Source organism: Jaculus jaculus, chromosome 11, assembly GCF_020740685.1.
Source record: "Jaculus jaculus isolate mJacJac1 chromosome 11, mJacJac1.mat.Y.cur, whole genome shotgun sequence".
NCBI classification, from domain to species: Eukaryota; Metazoa; Chordata; class Mammalia; order Rodentia; family Dipodidae; genus Jaculus; species Jaculus jaculus.
The window spans coordinates 94740064-94756718 of NC_059112.1; the positions used below are offsets into that span (position 1 = coordinate 94740064).

The following is a 16655-nucleotide window of genomic DNA, read 5'->3' on the forward strand; positions in this document are numbered from 1 at the left end:
AAAGAAGGCTGAGGACGCAGGTTCGATTCCCCAGTGCCCATGTAAACCAGATGCGCAAGATGGTGCATGCGTCTGGAGTTCGTTTACAGGGTTGGAGGCTCTGGTGCGCCCCGTGTCTTTCTCGCTCTGAAATAAATTAATTTTTTTAAAAAAGATTAGGTGGAAGGCTCAGAGGGAGGTCCGCCTAATTCATGACCCCGCAGTCAGGCACCGGAGGACGCTGCGGTGCCACCGCGGGGCTTTCGGGGGTGCAGACCCGGGGTTATTTTGTCTCGTATCCCCAACGGACCCGCGCGCTCCCAGCATCCGGCCCCCAGGCCCCGGGCCCGCCCCGGCGGAGGCGGAGTCCGGGGGCGGCGGCGAGCCGAGGGCGGGTCGGAGGCGGGCACACAGCCGGGGACCGGGCGGCAGAGGCGCGGGCACGCTCAGGCCCGGAGCGAGGTGGCCCGGGCGCCCGCATCATGGAGTCCTCGGGCACCGAGGAGTACGAACTCAACGGCGACCTAAACCCGGGCTCCCCCGAGGCCTCGGTAAGTCCCCGGGGTGGGGGTGGGGAGCCCGTCTTCCCGGCCACCCCGTGACCTTGGCCCGGCGCCCGTTCTCTCTGGGCCCGGTGGGCACCTGTGGGCATCGGGTCCGGGGCGCGCGCCGGGTCCGCACTGCGGGGTGGGGATGGACGCTGCTCCCGATCCAAGTCCTACTTTGTCCTGTCTCGGGCTCAAGGGGTGTCTCCTAAGGGTTCGGGACATCCCAGGTTGGGGACACCCCAGTAAGTGAGCCAGAGACCTGGAGGGCAACGTTCTCGGAGGCCCCGCCATGCAGTGCCCACACCTGGCTGCCCTGCGAAGGAGCTACCCCGGGGCGGAGGAAGCTTGGTGCCCGGCTCTCCGGATCCCTCCTGCCTCCCACACCGCCCTTGTAACTTCCAGCCCCAGCGTGCCCCAGAGTAGGAGGAGAGGTGTCCCCGCCTCCCGCTTCCCAGGCCAGCAGCAGGCAGACAGCTACGTCACCGCACGGTGACCGTATACAGTCGGTGGGGAAACCCGAGGCCGTGTCCTGGCTCATCACCTGTCTGTGAGAAGCGGAACGGCACCCCTTTAGCCTTCAGAGAGTCCATCCAAGGTGTGTGTGTGGGGGGGGGGGGTCGCATTCACACTTTGCTTCTGCCTGGCTTGCATAGGCCCCAGCAGGGGTCGGGTGTCCTGGTTGGAGGCGCACCCTCATTCTGATCTCCCACTTTACTTACAGTTGCTGGTCCGTGCCAGGGCCCAGCCCTCACTAACATGGTCCTGGCATGGACCTCCATGACTTGTTGACTTTGGACATTCCTTTTCCGACCCTCCGGGATGGGGGTGGGGAACTGCACGGGGCTGTGATTTTCCACGTATCCCGGTAATGTGAAACAGACTGGTGCAGACGCATTCTGCCCAGGTGCTGGTAACCAGGCCAAAGGCTCATAACCTGGGGCAGGAGTGTTTAGGATGCACAGATGTGTGTCCCTGGACTAGAAATGAGGAAATTGAGGATTGTGAACGAGCCTCCGGGGGACCTGACTTTGTCCCAGCATGAGCATTTTGGGAGCTTGGTGCCCCCTGGCTGTGTGCCCTTGGGGAGGTCCGTCCACCTCTCTGAGCCTTCTGTCTGTGGTTTTAAAAGAGAACAAGCAGAGAGCATGGGGGGGGGTTCACAATTTTAATACCAGCACTCAGCCTGAGTTCAAGGCCAGCCTGGGCTATGGAAGTGAGCTCCAGGTCAGCTGGGTTGGAGTGAGACACTCCCTAAAATAAAAAATAAAAACTGAAAGGAAAAAACACATGTTCCCTGTCTGCCTTGAAACCAGTCAGGAAGCAGGCTGGCAGGTGGCTTATAAAGGGACTCTGGGGCTGGAGAGATGGCTTAGCGGTTAAGCGCCTGCCTGTGAAGCCTAAGGACCCCGGTTCGAGGCTCGGTTCCCCAGGTCCCACGTTAGCCAGATGCACAAGGGGGTGCACGCGTCTGGAGTTCATTTGCAGAGGCTGGAAGCCCTGGCGCGCCCATTCTCTCTCTCCCTCTGTCTTTCTCTCTGTGTCTGTTGCTCTCAAATAAATAAATAATTAATTAATTAAAATTAAAATAAATAAAAAAATAAAATAAAGGGACTCTGAGCCCAGGTGATGGTGCACGCCTTTAATCCCAGCACTCGGTAGGCAGAGGTAGGAGGATTACTATGAGTTCTAGGCCACCCTGAGATTACATAGCCTGGGCTAGAGTGAGACCCTACCTAAAAAAAAAAAAAAAATCATTGGGGTTTGGTGGCACACGCCTTTAATCCCAGCACTCAGGAGGCAGAAGTAGGAGGATCACCTTGAGTTCGAGGCCACCCTGAGACTACATAGTGAGTTCCAGGTCAGCTTGGGCTAGTGCGAGACCCTACCTTGAAAAAAAAAATGAAGAAAAAAATGGGTGTGTGTGGGGGGACTCTGCCTGCCTCCTTCCTTTGTCCTTGCCTGGCTGTGCCCTCCCCTCAGCACCTGTGACTTCTGTAAGCAAAAATGTAGGCCATTCCTCACCAAGAAGGTCTGGGCGCCAGGAGAGGTTGAGTTAGGTGCTCAGGACTCATTGTCTTAACTCTGAGGACCAGAAGGAGGGAGATACAGTCCCTACCCTCTTCTACCCGCAGACAGCAGACTAGAAGAATGGAAGGGACAGTGTGGGATCCCCAAGGGGCTACAGGGCTGCCATGGTGGTGAGAGGTGGTGGAGCACTGTGGTGCTCCCTGCCGGGGGAGGTTTTCGCAGTAACCTTGGGCTGGGGGTGCGCATGGACGGGTCTGGTGCTCAGGTGTGAGTGGGAAGGTCCCAAGCAGAAGGAATAACAGGGTCTGATGCCCGAGGCTGGCTCACTGTGACCGTGCCTGGCCGGGTAGGAGGTGGTGGGATGGGAGGCTGGGCTGCATGAGCAGCTCGTGGGCCCCGTCCCAGGTCACGACCTTTGGTCTAAAACAAATGTTATCCGTGAGGCGTGGCCAACCTTGAAGGCTGCTTGACTCAGTGTTCCTATCCCTTTCCTATACCCTTAGGACCCCACCTCAAGTGTCTTGGGAACATCATGTCACCACTCTTGAGCCTCACTTTCCCATCTGTGAAATGGGAGTGATAGGCCCGCGTTCCCCACATGAGAATCAGGACAAGAACTGTGTGGCTGGCGCACGGGCAATGCCTGGAGCGTTGTAGTGGTGGCAGCCACAGCCACAGCACTGCACAGCTTGCCACTTGCCACGGAGGCCCTCTTGCAGTGATGCCCGCAAATAGCTCACTGTCACCACCAGGGTGGCCCTCCAAGTGGAGGCTGTTTTCTCTCTCTGGAAAATGGGGTACCGTTATTCCCTCCCAAGTGGCTGAGGGTCAGCAGAGGTGGCCAGCTGGGTCCTCTCAGGACATTAGAGAAGCTCCAGCCCCTATGCCTGGTGCTCCAGAACCCATCACCCGAGGATGCCAGTTAGTGTCCAGGGATTGAGCCGGTTTCTTGAATCAGCTTAGTTTTGTTGTTGTTGTTGTTGTTGTTGTTGTTTTTGGTTTTTCGAGGTAGGATCTCACTCTAGCCCAGGCTGACCTGGAACTCACTATGGAGTCTCAGGGTGGTCTCAAACTCACAGTGATCCTCCTACCTCTGCCTCCCGAGTGCTGGGATTAAAGGCGTGTGCCACCACACCCAGCTAGTTTTCTTTTTTCCTTTTGGTTTTTGGAGATAGGGTCTCACTCTAGCCCATTCTGACCTGGAATTCACTATGTAGTCCCAGGGTGGCCTAGAACTCATGATGATCCTCCTACCTCTGCCTCCTCAGTGCTAGGATTAAAGGTGTGCACCGCCACAACCAGCCTTATTTATTTATTTGAGAGAGAAAGAGGGGAGAGAATGAGCATGCCAGGGCCTCCCGCCACTGTAAACAAACTCCAGACACATGTGCCACCTTGTGCATCTGGCTTACGTGGGTACCGGGGAATTGAACCTTTGTCCTTAGGCTTTGTAGGCAAGTGCCTTAACTGCTAAGGCATCTCTCCAGCCCAAGTCAGCTCAGTTTTGCCTGACAGCAAAGAAACAGTAAAGATCCCAAGGGATACTAGAGGCAGTTTGGTGTTGGACTTTCGGGGAGGAAGGTGTCTAGGATGGGGCTGGACTCCAGTTTTCTGGTGTCAGCTTTGCCTTCCTGCCCCTCATGACTCCCAAAGTGAAGTTCTTGGACGTCTTGGGCTTTGAGACCGTGGAGCACTGGCCTTCCCCTAACTTGACTTCAACTGCCAGGGGGGAAACTTCCTAATTTCTTCACTTCTGCTTGCCTGGCAGATCCTGGGACAGGCAGGCTGTCCAAGTTCTAAAGGCCACCCTGACGAGCCTCAGGGTCACTCCTGGTCAGTGTTGAGCCACAGGAAGTGAGCTGCCCAGCCCCAGGCCCAGTTGCTCTGGAGATCCCGCCTCCTATACTTCCTGCTATCTGCCTGGGGTTTCCTGTCAGGAGTGTACCCGTGAACTCAGGAAAGCTCCGGCTCTGCCTCTGAGGCTCACCAGGCATGGGATCCTGCAGGTCCAACCTAGGAGAGCTGGCTGGCCTCCAGATCCAGCTTTGTGCTGGGAATAGGTAGCTTTCTACTGGGCCTAAGGGGTGGGTCAGCCACTTTTTACCCATAATGCTTGGTGGGTTGAACGAGATTCAGCCAAGTTCCCCAGCATGGGTCCCCCCCACTGTCTAGAATAGGATAAGCAAGGATCTATCTAGACATAGACCTCTGGGTCACCCCAGACAGTAGGAGGCTGCTTTGGGCTTCCTCAGCCCGGGATACCTGTGCCTAAATTGGCTTTTCTTTTCCTTGTTGGCTTTGTTTGTGTGCAGTTACATATGAAATGTTTATACTCACTGGCTGAGGTGAAGTGTCTCACAGTGGGGAGAGCCAGGCATCAGGCAGAGGAACATTCCAGCTTTCTCCTGGCTACAGGTACTCAACAGGCTGCAGATCACTGAGTTTGCTTCATTCTGTCTCCTCCATGTCCCTGTGCGCCTGTTTTACAGATGGGTAAACTGAGACACAGAAGTACTCTGCTCGTCATTGGTCTGGCGGGATCGGGGGTGACGGAGGAGATGGGGGGTGGCAGCCCCACCCCCTGCTCTGTGCACGTTAACCCTATACTTGGGGGCTCAGCCACAGTCCTCCAGCTAAGCCCTAAAAGAGCCCAGAGACTCCGTGCCAAGCACGGCTTAAGCTGGGCCGTGGGTAGAACAGGCCTGGCTCAAATGTACTTCTGTCCTGGCTTCCCTCCCACCTCAGCTGTGGACAGTCGGGTGGCCCTGGGACACATGGCCAAGCTCCTGCAAGTGCAGACTCCCACACAGGCTGCCTTCTCCACAGTGCTGCTTCTTGGCGTGCAGGAGAAAAGAGTCCACGTCATGCCCGCTCCAGGCTGCTCTGAGGTTTTTGGGAAACTCCCATTGGCCCTGGGTCATACTAATCACTGTGTTTGTGCCCTGCATGACCAAGGTACACAAGTGCGGGCCTAGCAGAGGTCCCAGCATGCTCCTGGCAGCTGATCAGATCCACGGGGCTCACTGACCTGTGGTTGATTGGCCCTAAACACCCTTGGGCTCATCCAACTATTTACATGCCATGGCACAGGCCACTGAGGTTCAAGACCAGGCCCCACCAGCAGCCCTGCCGTGTAGATTCCTTCCTGGCAACATGAGGCACCAGCAGCCTTTGCCCGGGGTGGATGCCAGTGGTGTGTGTTCTGGGACTGCCTTAGGCGTAGGCACACATCCTGCACCCGGAGTGCAGATCCACCCCTCCCTGACGGTGCCCTGGGCAAGGCCCTCTGAGCCCCAGCATCCTGGATCCTAGAGGAGAGTAATGTGTGTCCTTCACTTGGAGACAAGCAGCTTTTCTAAAAGGTGGCCACACACGAGGCAGGAGCCAGGTGACTGTTATCGGGGCCACGGAGCAGGGCTGTGGAGAGCCAAGGTTTGACTCCACGGGGTGGCTTGCTCGTGCTGTAAGCCTGTGCCTCTTATCGTCACTGTACAGGGTGAATGGGAAGCAGATGGCTGAGTGGGCCGGAAGTGCCCTTCACCAGAAGGGGTGCTGGGTAGGAGCCTTTGCTGGACTCTGGGGCTCTGAGCCGTCCCAGGGTCTTAAAGCCACAGTCTCATGACACAAAAAAGACACTGAGGCCCAGAGCAGGACTATCTGGTGTGATCTGGGTATAGGGAGCTCCTAAGAGCTCAGTCCCCCATGGCGTGACAGCTGTTGGCACTCTGGGCCCTGGATTCAAATTCTCGCCCAGTCGTCCTCTGCTGTGGGTTTGGATAAGGAACTTCCAGTCATGAGCCTCAGTTTGCCCTTTAAGTGGGTGTGAAGATAGCAGGGGCACAGGCTCTTGTGATTGAGTGTTGGGAGCTCAGGATGGAAGTGAGGACACTGGGTTCTCCCTCATTCAGGTATTTGTTCCTCACGGCCACGAGGTAATGAGATTGTTCCGCAGAGTCCAGAATCAGGAGGAATTCTTGCTGCCCAGAAGCCACCATGCTTAGCCTGGGGCTGTGTTTATTATATGTACATGTAGACTATGCATACTTATGTGTGTGTGTGTGTGTGTGTGTGTTTCTATGTGGATGCTGTTTTTTTGTTTATTTTTATTTTTTTATTTGAGAATGACAGACAGACAGACAAACAGGCACAGAGAAAGACATAGAGAGAGAGAATGGGTGCACCAGGGCCTCCAGCCACTGCAAATGAACTCCAGATGCGTGTACTACCTTGTGCATCTGGCTTATATGGGTCCTGGGGAATTGAGCCTCGAACCGGGGTCCTTAGGCTTCACAGGCAAGCTCTTAACTACTAAGCCATCTCTCCAGTGCACCCCCCTTTTTTTGTTTTTTTGAGGTAAGGGCTCACTCGAGTCCAGGCTGACCTGGAACTCACTCAGGGTGGCTTCAAACTCACGACAATGCTCCTACCTCTGCCTCCCGAGTGCTGGGATTAAAGGTGTGTGCCACCATGCCCGGCCCCTATGAGTATGCTTTTGTGTGACATGTGTATGCATCTGAATTGTGCATGAGTGTGTTCATGTGGATGCACACGTGTGTATACTATGTGCATGTGTGTTGCATATATACATACATATTATTCATGATGTTTGTGCTATGTCCATGTGTGTGGTGCATGCTGGCGTTATGTGTATGCATGTATAAGTGTATATGTACATACTTGTACAAGTGCATTTCATATGTGTGGTTGTGTGCACTATGTGTGTGGACGCATGTGGGTTACGTATGGTATGTGTGTGCATGTGTGATATAAGTTTGTATAGTACATGTGTGTGCAAGTATTATATTATTTACAAATGATATTTATATTCTGGGGGGGGGATATGTGTTGATATGTCCATATTTATGGAACTTCCCCCAAAAGGTAGGAACGGCTCAGCTCACAAGGTGTGCATCTGGCTTCTACCTCTTAAGGACAGATGGAGCCCCAGAGGAGCACGGGGAACCCTAAGGGCTGAAGAATCCAGGAGCTGCTTCCCATAGTGAGCCAGCAACCTCAGGATCCCCCCCACCCAGCAAGCACACACAGGACAGGGTGCGGACAGGTCAGAGCTGGGAATACCCTCAATGTGGGGCACAGGCCAGTAAACATGAGATGTCCTTGCCCAGTTCCTTGCCAACCTTGACAAGGGAGCAGCCATTCCCTGGGGGATTTCCAGGAGGGTGTAACTCCAGAAGGGCAGTGTGGGCTCTTGGAGTGACCTCAGAGCAGCACAAAGGCTAGGGATGGGCAGAGGTTGACCCGTGCTTCCTTCAAGAAAAGGAGGGTTACTGATGGGGGGCACCAGGAGTCCCTCCAGGGGACTGTGATTGCTCAGTAGATGCCTCCACGTTCATCCCGCACAAACACTGAAAAGTACACAGACATTCACACAGGACACATGCACATACATGCACGCACACATACATATCCATAGTCCATAAACACATGAGAAGTACATGCAAACATCTGTACATGTATAGGCGTGTGTGTGTGTGTGTGTGTGTGTGTGTGTGTGTGTGTGTGTATGGAGGTGTGCTGTCTATTCTAGAATTTTCTCCCAAGTGAAATCTTAAGAGCAGCTGACACCAGGGCAAGTGGATGGAAGGTTCCAGTCCTGGTGCATGCAACAGAGCCCACTTGGGTCACCCACCACCTGTCCTGCCCTCCTGCGCACATTTCTTGGAAGAGGTTTCAACTTAAAGCTACACCAGCAAAGTGCAGCCCTACCCCGTTGTTAGCCTCTGTGTGAATGCATATGCGTGAGTGTGGTGGCTTCCCTTCTCTGCATCTTTCATGAGTCTTGAAACAGGATCTCGCAGGGTGGCCTCAGGTGTCTGGTTGCCGGCAGCGCACCCTGCCCGCGGCCTCCAACCCAGAAGCTCTGGAGGCTGCAGGCAGGACCGGGCAGCTCCCAGGCCCCAGAGGACAAAAGGGGTCAGCTGGAGGCTGGTGGGATTGTCCTGGGTGCCTGAGAAGGGGCCCGTAGCAGCCAGCTTTAGGTTGTTGAGATGAGCCTCTAGAGACCACGCAAGTCAGGGAGGAAGGGATGTTTATTTGAAGCGTATAGATGCAGGGGAACTTTCATAATGGCAGGAGAAGTTGATCTGTTCTTACAGGACCGAACACAGAGAAAAAAAGAAAGCACAGCATACACTTCGGGAACAGGAGGGCTTGACTGTTCTGCCCTAGCTTTTCTTGGAAAAGACCAAACTCCAAATAGAATGGGAACGGCCTGGGGCATGATGTAAGCCCTAACTCCTTTTCTCAATACGGGAATAGATTTGCATGCGGCCCTTCCCAGGACCCACTCGGGTCCAGCTTGGCCTGAACCTGGCAAAGTTGAAAGTGAAGGGGCAGTGCAAGAAGGGCCTCGAGATTATCCATGAAGGGGAAGAAGAGATGGTAAGAAAGGCCAAGGAAAGATGCCCAATAGCTTGATTCCAGGTTCAAAGATGGTGGCCAGTCGCCGCCCCCCCCCCAACTGTCCAGGACTTCTCTCTCCAGCATTGGCTGTGATTTTTTTTTTTTTTGAAAAGCGAGGGAAGCTTCTCATTGTAAACTTTTTTTTTTGGGGGGGGGGTATATTGCCCTCCCAAGGGTTTCTGTAGAAAACAAATGAGAAGGAACTAATTCAGGGCCCTAGGGAGTGGATTATAGGCCATTCCACTAAAATAGTTAGTGACAAGAAGTTGGCCTCTTCTTTTTTGTTTGTTTCTGTTTATTTATTTACTTATTTGAGAGCGACAAAGAGAGAAAGGCAGAGAGAGAATGGGCGCGCCAGGGCCTCCAGCCACTACAAACGAACTCCAGACGCGTGCGCCCCCTTGTGCATCCGGCTAACGTGGGACCTGGGGAACCGAGCCTCGAACTGGGGTTCTTAGGCTTCACAGGCAAGCGCTTAACCGCCAAACCATCTCTCCAGCCCAAGTTGGCCTATCCTTAAGGACCAAATGCACAGAGAGAAAAAAGCCACACCACAGCAGCACACTTCAGGAACCCCAGGCAGAAATCAGGCACTCTGCGTATCTTTAGACTGGAATTTCAAATCCACCACCCACATCTTAGGGTGGTGCCTAAGATCCACCCAGTGACACCTCCTTCAGCCTGATGGCTGGAAATCCAAGAAGTTTTCACAAACTCCTAAATCTACTGGGCGACAGTTACTCACACTGCACTTGAGAGGGCTGATGAGCTCAGTGGAAAGAGGAAGCCAGCTGCCTAGAGGTGTCTTGGAGATAGACAGAGGGGTGACCACCCTTGGCCGAGGAGAGCCACGTCCTGCTCGGGAGAAGTCAGAGGAGACGTCCTGGCAGGCCCTCAGAGCACGAGGGTTTCTGTTGTGTGCTTTTGGTTCCCCATATCAGTGAGTAACTGTGGCTCAGCAAGGCAAACAGAGCTGTCCCGGAGGGTGCTGTTTAGGCTGGAGAGTAGGTGAGGGGCAATGGGGTGGAACCAGGCAGCAGCCTTTGGGCCCGGACTAGGAGCAGCAACTTTCAAGCCTGGGGCTCACATGCAGGGACCTGTCCACCTCGTAACCTCACTTCCCTTCCTGATGTGTAAGGAAAGTGTAAGAGAAAAAAGCCAAAGAGAACACTGGACTTGATCTCTACAGACAGTTAGTTTATTGAGAGAAGCAGCGAGGGGGTAGCAACCTTCCTGAAGGATGAAGGAGGATCCTAAGAAAAACAGACTGTACTGGGTGCAGCAGATAAGAAACGTCGTAGCTATTTGTGTCCTTGTTCAGAATCGGCTTTTTCAGCCAGGAATGTCTAAGGGAGGATACTCAGATGGTCCCTGATCCTTCAAGGCCGTCCAGGCTAAGGGGAGTACATCAATCAGGGAAGGCGTCAACCTTAATGAAGCCAAATGCCTCTTGCTTCTTTATTGCAGGTGAGCTTTAGGGATAGTTATTAACTGTTTAGTTCCCTTTAGTCTTCAGGAAAGGCTATTAACCTTTCAGTGTGACGAGATAAAAGCCCAGACCCTGAGGGGAGAGGAGGCTCAATGCCTGGCCAGCAGCGTGGACAGGGAACAGCATGGCCGTTTCCAGCCGAAGACCAGTGTGTGTGCTGAGGTTGCTGTCTGTTTCCTTTCTCTGCAGGACTTTATTATTCCCAGGGTAGGCTTGAGAGAGGCTGGGTGCATCCTTAGAGTAAAAAACACCAGGTAGGGCTGGAGAGACGGCTTAGCGGTTAAGCGCTTGCCTGTGAAGCCTAAGGACCCGGGTTCGAGGTTCGGTTCCCCAGGTCCCACGTTAGCCAGATGCACAAGGGGGCGCACGCGTCTGGAGTTCGTTTGCAGAGGCTGGAAGCCCTGGCGCGCCCATTCTCTCTCTCTCCCTCTATCTGTCTTTCTCTCTGTGTCTGTCGCTCTCAAATAAATAAATTAAAAAAAAAAAAAAACCCACCAGGTAACAGAAACCCTACTGTCAGGGGCCTTGGACAACTGCCTACCACCCCAGGGGGCCCAAAGCTATTGCTGCCTGCTTCCTGCAGCCCCTCCCCTCCAGCCTCATGTGACCCCCTCCCCCCCATCTGCTTCCCCATAGCCATCCCGCTGGGGCTGGAGGAACCGGCCCATCAACGTGAACCATTATGCCAACAAGAAGAGTGCGGCCGAGAGCATGCTGGACATCGCGCTGTTGATGGCCAACGCATCTCAGCTGAAGGCCGTGGTGGAACAGGGCCCCGACTTCGCCTTCTTTGTGCCCCTTGTGGTCCTCATCTCCATCTCCCTGGCGCTGCAGATCGGAGTGGGTGTGCTGCTCATCTTCCTCGGTAGGAGCCCCCAGCAGATGCTCACACAGTCTCAGGGACAGGTGACTTCCACTGTGCACATCCAGCTCTCATGGAGTTGCTGGTCCCGTCGGTCCTTGGCCCCCTCTTGAGCCCGGCTTACAGTCTAAGATATGGTTTCTCCCCTCTGGAAGCACAAAGTGGGGCAAAAGTCCTCAAGGTTTGGGTCTGAGCGGGGAGGGTCTGGGTCAGGATTTCTGCTTCCTTGGGCCCAGGTGACACCTGTGCCATGAGGCAGCCTCGGTCAACCAGGTCTTTGGTCCAGCCCAGTTCAGGCCAGTTTGTGTTGGCAGTATCCAGTGACCAACAGCAGCCATGGTACACAGGAGGTGGAGGGGGACCCTAAATCAAGAAGTGACAAGGGGGGCTGGAAAGATGGCTTAGCGGTTAAGCGCTTGCCTGTGAAGCCTAAGGACCCCGGTTCGAGGCTCAGTTCCCCAGGTCCCACGTTAGCCAGATGCACAAAGGAGCACAACGCGTCTGGAGTTTGTTTGCAGAGGCTGGAAGCCCTGGCGCGCCCATTCTCTCTCTCTCCCTCTATCTGTCTTTCTCTCTCTGTCTGTCACTCTCAAATAAATAAATAAAAAAAGAAGTGACAAGGGGACCTTGGACCTAAGAGAGGTTCTTCAGATGGAAAGTGAACAGGGGGGTCTTGGGATGGGAGCTAAAGAGAAATCCTGGCACAGGAGGGGGCTCTGGGATGGGAGGTGAGATGGGTCTGTGGATGACCCTGGACCACCATCTCTAGGGACAGGACGTCTAACCATTTCTGCTAGTTTGGAGTGTGAAAATCCAAATGCAACGCGAAACCTTCAGCGTTCCAGTCTTCCCCAAACTAACCCACTAAAACCACATCCCCTCAACAGAGGAGTGACTTCCTCTGCTGGTGGACAGACAGATTGGCCACAGGCAGACAGGAAAGCAAGCTGCGGCTACATGGGACACTGCCCAGGAGCCCAGGCACCCTCAGTGACAGAAGAAGGGACAGTCATCAGAAAGTGCTAGGGCACAGGTCACTTGCTCATCATGTCACTCTGGAAGTGAGTGGACATCTCGGAGACTTCAGGGCCTCCCCTTGTGGGATGGGTGTAAGCAGAGCTTGGGGTCAATAGGAGGTTCATAAATCAGGGCTCACCAAGGGCTCAGCACTGTTACGTGAGAAACCACACCTGGCCTGGCTTCACTTCACATCCAGGAGCCACATGGCCCTGGGCAGTTGTCCTGCCTGGGCTCCCTGTTGCTTACAGAGAAAGTTGGGAATAGAGGGGATGAGGACGCTTATGCCAGGGTTTTGGCAAAACAGGCCGTTTTTCAGTGAGGGACAAAAGTTACCCTCAATATGACCGAGAGCCCGGTAACAGCCAGTTAGCACGCTCCCCAGATAAGGGTGTCCTCTGCCATCCAGGCTGCCGTGGGCACCATCCACTCCTTCTCCCCCACAGTCAAGTATGACCTTAACAACCCCGCCAAGCACGCCAAGCTGGACTTCCTTAACAACTTGGCCACGGGCCTGGTATTCATCATCGTGGTGGTCAACATTTTCATCACAGCCTTCGGGGTCCAGAAGCCGGTGATGGACACGGCTCCTCGGCAGTGAGACACCCAGGTGAGCTGGAAGAAGAGCGTGGGGTCTGCTGCTGGCCAGTGCCATGGGGAGGCTTCTGGGGCTTGGTCAGTCCTGGACTGGCTGTCCCCTCACCCGTGACTTGACCAGGACGCTTATTAATGATGTGCTGTGTGGCCTGAGGACCTGACAGTCCTCGATGCTCCCAAGCATGGATGTCATCTGGCCAGGAAGAGGTGTGTCGAGGCATGGTCTCCTATTGACAGTGGTGTGACCTGAGGTTCAGGCTGGGGTGGCCATCATCACTGTTGACAAGCCCCCGTCCCTGTGCTGGACCTTGCTTCAAATCCTGACAGACCCAGAAACACTGCACTGTGGAAGTCCTGTCTGAGTCAGACAGGTCTTATTATTATTATTGCATGTGTGTGGTGTGTATGCATGTTCATGTATGTGTGGTTGCACAGGTGTACAGGTGAAAACCAGAGGTTGACATTGGGCGGGGGGGGGGGGACGTGTTTTCCTCAATTGTTCTCCAGTTCTATTTTTTAAATTTATTTTTATTTTTATTTATTTGAGAGCGACAGAAAGAGAAAGAGGCAGATAGAGAGAAAGAATAGGTGTGCCAGGGCCTCCAACCACTGCAAACGAACTCCAGATGCGTGTACCATCTTGTGCATCTGGCTTATGTGGGTCCTGGGGAATCGAATCTCGAACCGGGGTCCTTAGGCTTCACAGGCAAGCGCTTAACTGCTAAGCCATCTCTCCACAGCTCCAGTTTTTTTCTTTGAGACAGTGTCTCTCACTAAGACTAGAGCTCACTGAATTGCTTAGAATAACCAGTGAGCCCCAGGGATTCCCTGCCCCACATCCCCTGTGCCAGGATTACAGCATGTGCCGTGAGGCCCAGCGTTTGATGTGGGGCCTGGGGAACCCAACTCAGTTCCTTATGCTTTACTGATGAGTTGTCTCCTAAGCCCCAAACAGGTTTTTCTTTTTCTTTTTTTGGTTTTTCAAGGTAGGTTCTTGCTCAGGCTGACCTGGAATTCACTAGGTAGTCTCAGGGTGGCCTTGAACTCACAGTGATCCTTCTACCTCTGCCTCCAAATGCTGGGATTAAAGGTGTGCACCACCATGCCTGACCCAAACAAGTCCTTAAAAAAAAAAAAAAAAAAAGGGCTGGAGAGATGGCTTAGCGGTTAAGCGCCTGCCTGTGAAGCCTAAGGACCCCGGTTCTATGCTCGGATCCCCAGGTCCCACGTTAGCCAGATGCACAAGGGGGCACACGCGTCTGGAGTTCGTTTGCAGAGGCTGGAAGCCCTGGCGCGCCCATTCTCTCTCTCTCCCTCTATCTGTCTTTCTCTCTGTGTCTGTTGCTCTCAAATAAATAAATAAATAAATAAATAAAATTTAAAAAAAAACACTACTTTTTTTGTTTTACTTTTATTTATTTATTTGAAAGTGACAGAGAAAGAAGCAGAGAGAGAGGGAGAAAATGGGCGCGCCAGGGCCTCCAGCCACTGCAAACGAACTCCAGACATGTGCACCTCCTTGGCTAACGTGGGTCCTGGGGAATCGAGCCTTGAACCAGGGTCCTTAGGCTTCACAGGCAAGCGCTTAACCGCTAAGCCATCTGTCCAGCCCCCAAACAAGTCCTTCTTAATCCCAAATCTGAGTGCCCGAGTGTCACATGCCACTGGCTGGCTGAGCAGTTCTCATGCCTCTCTTTCTTTCCAGGACTCTGAATGGCATCTGCCACACAGCCCGGCCACCCAGACCCCAAGAACTGCAGTGACCTTGAGATGTTCCCTTTGCTATGAGCAGCACTCCCGGAGACCTCCAGAGCCCAGGCTGGCCTCTCCTGACCAGGCTCTGGGACGTGCCTCTCTCTGACTGTGACTGCTGTATGAGAGGCCACTCCTGGCATGCAGGGGCTGAACTCGTAACCTAGAGGAGCAGAACTGGACAGCCCCAGAGACTTCTCCCCAGACAAAAGTCACCGCCTATTCACGGACACGCAGCAGTTCCATGGCTGGACTGGATGAGCATCCAGCCCCGACCTCTGTCTCAGGACATTCCAGAAAGACAAGAACAAGCCCCTCCCTTTGCACCAGCGACCCTACTTCCCTTGGGACCTGTACAGGTCACCCTGGTGACCACTGCCTCTGCTGTCTCCTAACCCAGGGACACTGGACAAGGCAGCTCCATCTGTTGGCCTCAAAGGTGGCCACTGGCTTCAGCCTTAGTGCCTGGGCTTGGCAGCCATCAACAGGCAACCCTTCCCATATGGGCTTCAGGTCCTGCCTGTACCTGCCACCAGTCGTGACCAGGCAGAGCCCCAGCTTCCTGCTCAGGGGTCCAAGCCCCACTTTTCCAATCAGGTATGCCAATAAAGCTTACACACCTCCCCCACTGAGCTTCACGTGCCTCGCTCCCTCCACTCCCAGATAGCCAGGGGATGCCTTTCCAAAATGGCTAGATGGGAGGTGTCTGGTTCCTGTCTCTCCTGGAGTAGGTTTCGATGTAGAGAGGCCGGAATCTGAGAGGCTCAAAAGGCCTTGCTGCTCTTATGTCTTTCCTTTTCTTTTTCTTTTTTGCTCTTGTTTCTTTATACTATTTTTTAAAATTTTTATTTATTTATTTATTTGAGAGCAACAGACACAGAGAGAAAGATGGGGGAGAGAGAGAAAAAGAGAGAGAATGGGCGCGCCAGGGCTTCCAGCCACTGCAAATGAACTCCAGATGTGTGCGCCTCCTTGTGCATCTGGCTAACGTGGGTCCTGGGGAATCAAGCCTCGAACCGAGGTCCTTAGGCTTCACAGGCAAGCATTTAACCACTAAGCCATCTCTCCAGCCCTCTTTATACTATTAAACACAGAAAACTTGCAAGAGTAGTTCAGAGAACTCCCTCACGTAACTGTGGACGTTTTGCCAGCTGTGGGTTACTCTACTTTTAGAGCCTGCACCACTGACTTCTCTAGGATTTTGAAGGAATACAGCTGCTGCTCAGTCACCAAACGTGGGGTACATCAACCTCCTGGAAGCCAGGCCTGAGCAGCAGAGCAATTGGGCGCACCTGAACTGTCGAGTATTTACATGGAAAGTGCTAGAAACGGCCTTTATTGGCCCACCCAGAGTTGGCACATCAGCCTGATGCACCGAACTATGTGTGTACTAGACTGTGGAGGCCCGCTGGGTCATTTATAGCAAGACTAAAAACCCTCTCCAGGACCCCATGTGTCCTGTACCAGTCCCCTTGAGTTCAGTACAGGTGCACATGCCCTACTGGACCCGCTGAGGTTCCTCAGGGTTTGTAGGATGACTCACTTAGGCGCCTGGGGTCCCCAGGGCTATGGCCACCCAAAGCATTTGTTAACTGGTGGCTTTGAGACCGGGCCTGGACTCTGGTTAGCCTCTCAGTGCGTTGGGGAAAGGCATTATGTGTAAGACCGGTGGGTGGCCATGTTCTTGTCTCTGTTTGTGCCCCATGGCCTGGGTGGGGCATGCAGCAGTATACTCCACCCCTCGTGAGATTCTAGCCCTGTTTCATGCTGGCCTACCTTGTCCTGGGCCCCAGACATGTCTGTACGAAGCCTGTGCCATTTTCCATATGGTGGTATCCTGCATTGCTCACCACTGGCGGATATAATTCTCTTTGGGAGGAGGGAACCTGGAGCCTGTCCTGCCTGGATGGTCCCCTCACCCAGCAAAAGCCAGCTCTCAGGGTTCTCTTGTCCTGTTCTT

General features: G+C 53.8%; 1 protein-coding gene across 2 annotated transcripts; it reads left to right on the forward strand.

Annotated features, from left to right (window-relative positions):
• The first annotated feature begins 392 nt into the window (after positions 1-392).
• Ninj1 (ninjurin 1) lies at positions 393-15327 on the forward strand. Of its 2 annotated transcripts, none has more exons than XM_045161688.1 (4): positions 393-530; positions 11104-11373; positions 12793-12956; positions 14649-15327. In XM_045161688.1, exons 1-3 carry the CDS (start codon positions 462-464, stop codon positions 12922-12924), a joined length of 471 nt encoding a protein of 156 aa, XP_045017623.1. In that variant the 5' UTR covers positions 393-461; the 3' UTR covers positions 12925-12956; positions 14649-15327. The 2 variants fall into 2 exon arrangements, with proteins under 2 accessions (XP_045017623.1, XP_045017624.1); XM_045161689.1 differs by having other exon boundaries at positions 11104-11332.
• The last annotated feature ends 1328 nt before the right edge of the window (positions 15328-16655 follow it).

Excerpts from the sequence above, each read along its gene's own strand:
- Ninj1 (XM_045161688.1), top strand. The coding sequence starts at position 462 with ATGGAGTCCTCGGGCACCGAGGAGTACGAACTCAACGGCGACCTAAAC. Across the intron at positions 531-11,103 it reads CGGGCTCCCCCGAGGCCTCG|CCATCCCGCTGGGGCTGGAG; the intron begins GTAAGTCCCCGG and ends GCTTCCCCATAG. Across the intron at positions 11,374-12,792 it reads TCACACAGTCTCAGGGACAG|TCAAGTATGACCTTAACAAC; the intron begins GTGACTTCCACT and ends TCTCCCCCACAG.